We start from the raw sequence: 5417 nt of genomic DNA on the forward strand, positions 1-5417 counted from the left end.
ATGTTCAGGAGATTTTGGTAAAGCAAGCAGAGTTTAATAAATTTATGACATACACTCAATCACAATAGCTGTTGCAGAGAGTCTCTGAGGAAGACTTTGGGAGTTGTCTAAGGTTGTTTAAAAATGAATTTATGGAACCTTTTGACTATTTTGAGAGGCAACGGGACATGGTGAAGTACTTGTGTTGGTTGACGACATTATTTATTTTGTGTATGGCTTTCTGGAGTTATCATGGATGGGTGTTTGCTAAGAGTTTAAAGATAAAAACTTTTTAATGTTAGCAGTGCAGTAACCTGGCTTTATTGGCAATAACCAAGCCATAGACAGAAGGGACTTTGAGCAACCAGTGGTCGTCAATGAAAAGATCACAGACATTAAGATTGGAATGGGTATTATGAAACCTTGTCGTAGCCATGGCCAGTAAAGAGGGAAAGCCCATGGCACTTGTGGTTAGATACATGCAAATATCTTGTTGTGGGTGTGACAACCCAAGAAAAGGGTATTTTTCAAAAACTACTAGCATCTAGTATGGTAGTGTTAGTTTGCAATTTAGGAGCATGATGTTGGCTGTAAGTAATTTGTTATATAATTCTTCAGTTGTCTATTATTATTATTTGATCTTTATAATAATGTTAGTTATGAAGATATTTTAGTTAATACATTGGCTTATGTTCAAAATGGGTCGGCCTGAATATATTTATTAGTTAGACATTTATTTTAGTTAATATGTTGGAAGATTATTAGTGCTTCAATGATATATGGATTGAGGATGCAGTATGGGGGAACTTAGTAGCACGGTTTTACAATGCTTTCTAAGTGGTATGTTAAGGTAATTTCACCTGTGACTGTTTAGTTTCCCACATAAAACTTGTGAACCTCAAATTAAAGGAATGAACTATATGGGAGTTAGTAAGAAAATGGTGTATATTTCATGAGTTTGTGGTTAGTATTGTGGTGGGATTAAAATTGATGAAAGAAATTGATTTCCACAAATCCAAAAGTAGGGAAACCAACTTAGACATTCTTTTGAGTAATGCTTTGGGTTCCATAATTTTATCGAACAAGTATCTTAACCTTTCTCACTTTGTGTAGTAATGTACTATTGACTTATGCATGTAAAAGTCCCTTGTATGTACCAAATCAAAACAGCCATGTCCTTTACAATTCATGTGTCAAGGTATAACCTAGGTTTAAACATGCCATTAAATGAGCCATCGGTAGTTTAGTTAAACAGCAATGTCCATTATATGTAGTTTGATTTCCTTTTATATTACTTGGATTATTTAACTGTAAGAATCTCTCGATGGATGCAGAAAAAAGTGACATCAAATGAAAGCTGATAGGTGATTGGTGATTGGTTAATAGATGGGGTCAAATGGTTCTGGGGCAAAGGGGTACCATGCTTCCATCATACAAAGGACTCAAATGTTGCTGGCCACATCACATGGTGTGCTACATATCACATATTATAGTTGTCTTGTATTAAATGTTCAAAAAATATTGCCTCATATAAAAGAACAATAAGAAGTTGCTCTACTTGATGTTGTTTTGGTACTGCCGTTATATGTAATAGAGTGATTGGTACATCACTCAGGTGAATGAAGAAAGACATGTTCTATGGTACAATAATTCTGTTCAACAGCTTTTTGTGCCTTGTTCTATGGTTGCCATATAAATGATAGTAGAGTATTGTTAGTTCAAATGCGTATTTCTATTTCAGTTAATGAATAGTAAGTATTCTGTTGTTATTCTTGTTTTAACTAGACTAACTCAAACAAATCAATTAATGATTTGAGACCCAGATTTTAACACAAACTAATACCCGTAGGTTTTTAGTCAGGATTATGGCCATGACAAATCCGTTAATGATTTCTAAAATTTAAACAGCTTGTTGATTATTTAGGTGTATGTGGGAAAATATTTGACTGTTCGTAAAAAGTAATATTAATATTGATCATGATCAATTTGATGAAACATTATAGGTTAGCTAAGGGAAAGTTCTTGACCTTTGAGAGCATCCACAGGATGAAATTTACGGTTTTTGCAAAAACTAGAGTGCAAAAAAATACCATATTTGTGACCTGCTGATCAATTTTGTCGTAAGAATTTTACTGTGAATATTATATCATTTGCGATTAGGAGAAGGTTTTTTGCTACGAACACGTAACCATTTGTGACCACCAACAGGTTCATTGCTGTGATGATATTACCATTTGTGTCCAAATTCGATCATTATTGTGATTTCATTTGCGTAAAAAAAAAAACACATTTGCAATGAAATTATTATCGCAGAAAAATACATCGTCGTAACAATATTTGCGTCCCATAATATTGCAACAGAAAAAATCTATTGTTTCTACTCTTCTTGATGATTTTTGCGACACATTAATAGACATGGACAGTATTTGTGGAACCATGTAATTTTTTGTAACGAAAAATACCGCTAGTAGATGAAGGATATTTCCATCGATCTATTATTTTTTACAGTGCAAAATAATGGTAGTTAATGAATGGTTTTCCTTACCCCACCATTTGTTTTTGCACCCAATATGTGACCCAAACTGATGCAGCAAAAACTCCTTTTTGCGATGCTTGGTATTTCCGCCGTTTGAAACCTCATTTCAGTATATCAGCTCCTGCAATCTTTGTCTTACCCTTGAAGTCTCAACCCCAAATCTAGCAATTTTGACCTAAAAAATCCATATAATTAGTTAAATGCATGCATGGTGTAGAAACTTTATTTATATACGATGAATACTCTAACCATAAAAGAATTATATAAGAGCAATCTTACAAACTAATATGGTTTAAAAGTGATTTTTTAGATTAAAAAGTTATTTTTATTACAAAATAGATTTAACGGATAGATAAAATCACGTCAATTTATAAAATTATTTTTGTATAATTCTTTTATAAATGTAGCGATACTCTGAACTGGATTTAAAAAGATCAGATTTAAGAAATAGTACCTGAGCATGAATTGTATGGAAAACTTTATCACCCGCAGTATAAAAGCACGCACTGACAACATCAGCTCCTTCTTCTTGAAGAATGCTGATAACTTCATAAAGCATGAAGTTTTTCTGCAACCCACTTATCAAAATCACTTCTATACAGGGATCCAAATCTCTTAAGTCCACAATGGGAAGCTGTCTTGTTCCAATCATCATGTTCTGATCAATCAAGTTAGTACTCATGCTGCTGCTACCTAAATTGCTCGATGCAGCTCGCTGCTCCTTCTTGCGCTTTAGATTTTCTATTTTTCCCCTCAGTTGTGTTATATAGGAGGCGGCATAGTCAAGCTGATCTAGTTGTGTAACAGTTCTCTAAATTATAAGGGAAAAACATGAACTATGATTAGTATATCAAAATGAATTTAGCTGTGCAACCATGTCCTTTGAAAAACAAAAACAAATCATCATGATCATGATCGGTATATGAATGCATGAGAGATTAAATGACAAGAAAACTGTGAAGTTTTCCTGAAATATAAATTAAAAACCAGAATATAATTGTTCTCATAAGAAAGGAATATCAATCATTTTGGAAGGCTGGATTACTTAGACTTGTATGCACTAGCTGGCTCCTAATATTTGATGCACATTCATTATTAATGTTGGTGTTTGAAGATGCTGAAGCATATAAAATAGTTAAGCATAAAATCACCAAAAGAGAAATATTAATACATTGATATGAAGAAAGATGCTACATTTACAGAATACGTATCGAAAAGGCTAAGTTATTTTTTTATTTTTTATTTGTATTTTATTTACACATCTCTTTAATCATTTTAAATATTTTTTAAAAATAATAAAATTTGTAAAATTATTAAAAATATTTCCTTAATTATTAAATAAAAAAATAAAAACATAATTCGGTAAAAGTTTTGGGTAAAAAATTTCGGTGAGATTAGTATTTCTTTATATATGAATTGCCCTATCAGATTCTGTATCAGACACCATGTCATTGGAAAGAACATGATAGCTGTGAACTGTGAAGTCGTATTTCCCTAATTTCAAAGAAACGGAAGGAAGTAATTGAGGATGCTTGTACTTTTGTGTCCCTGAAGTTTACACTGCATTCAAGTAATAAGTACGAAGAAGCCGACAGAAAAGATGTACTCAATGCGTGCCAACCATATCGACGAAAGAAAAGAGATTTGTGGTGTGAATTGACTAATCGTCCCATAATTATTTTAAAATTAAATAAATAAATATAAAATTTATATAAAAAATTAATTTTTTAATAATAAAATCTATTCTTTTTTCTCAAATCAATTACATAATATTTACATAATTTATAATTATAGATTTATGCTATTGAGAAATATCCAGCAAATTACCTATTAATTGTAGCATATATTTTCGGTATAGAGGGAACATTTATAAAAGAATCGCGAAACTTAAAAAATTGTGCAGATTCATGCATGTTTGCGGCCTAACTCAAGAACTGGGAGAGTCAAAACAGTAAAAAAAAAAAAAATAGCTCTTAACTCCGAAAGAGATGGAGAAACAAATTAACAAACAAACAAACAAATAAAAAGGAAAAGATGAAAGACTGGAACCAATATCATATACATGCAATGTGGAGATCTGCAGTGAGTTACCCTGGAGGGTTTGAAGTGATGAGGAGGAATAAGAGAAGCAAGCTTAAAGCATAAGCCTTTCATATGGATTCTTCTGTTTCTCTCCACCGTCTTTCTATCAAGCTTCGATGCTTGATCATCTGTACTACTGATATTCTTCTTCATCTTCAAGTACCCTCTGATCTCCCCCTCAAAAATCACATACACAAACAGCTAGCGTGTACTGTGCAAAAAGCTTACAGCAGCAAAGAAACCTCTGCAACCACAAAGTTTAGAGGGAAAGAAAGTGTAGGGGGAGGATTTGAGTTCGAAATGTATAGAGTTTATATAGAGGCCAGTTTGCTGGCTAGGCTATCATGAACAGACATTCAATAATTAATAATAGATATTTTTTTTTTTTTTTTGGGTAGAAATAATAGATTGTTGACTTGGCTATTCAATATTTAAAAATAACTATTCCCAAAAGGTTCCATTAATTACATCAATTTATTAAATTTTTTATACCTTAAAATATCCTGTGAATATTTGTAGACCAAGAATATATAGCTAAAGGCTCGTGGCCTGATTGGTGATCTTAGATTTGGACCCCCTCCCCAAATATATATATATATATATATATAAAAGGAATATATAATTAAATCTACTGCTAGCTACCATGGGACACTATATATATATATATATTTGAGATATAATATTTATAGTTTTAGAGTGCGTAAGATTCATGCATTTTCTTTAAATAAAGTTAGTAAATATGAGACCCACTTGAAAAAAAATTATTTTTTTAATAGTAGATCCCATCAAATTTTGATACATATGGGTATTTTTATATACT

At 31.9% G+C, this 5417-nt stretch overlaps 1 protein-coding gene across 1 annotated transcript; it reads right to left on the reverse strand.

Annotated features, from left to right (window-relative positions):
• Window positions 1-2281: 2281 nt before the first annotated feature.
• On the reverse strand, window positions 2282-4866 carry LOC122288828 (transcription factor bHLH162-like). The gene is made up of 3 exons (XM_043095618.1): window positions 4607-4866; window positions 2970-3326; window positions 2282-2690 (listed from the first exon to the last, which is right to left on the reverse strand). The coding sequence occupies exons 1-3, from the start codon at window positions 4748-4750 to the stop codon at window positions 2622-2624; spliced, it is 570 nt and encodes a 189-aa protein (XP_042951552.1). The 5' UTR covers window positions 4751-4866; the 3' UTR covers window positions 2282-2621.
• Between the last annotated feature and the right edge of the window lie 551 nt (window positions 4867-5417).

This window comes from Carya illinoinensis, chromosome 12, assembly GCF_018687715.1.
Source record: "Carya illinoinensis cultivar Pawnee chromosome 12, C.illinoinensisPawnee_v1, whole genome shotgun sequence".
Classification (NCBI taxonomy): Eukaryota; Viridiplantae; Streptophyta; class Magnoliopsida; order Fagales; family Juglandaceae; genus Carya; species Carya illinoinensis.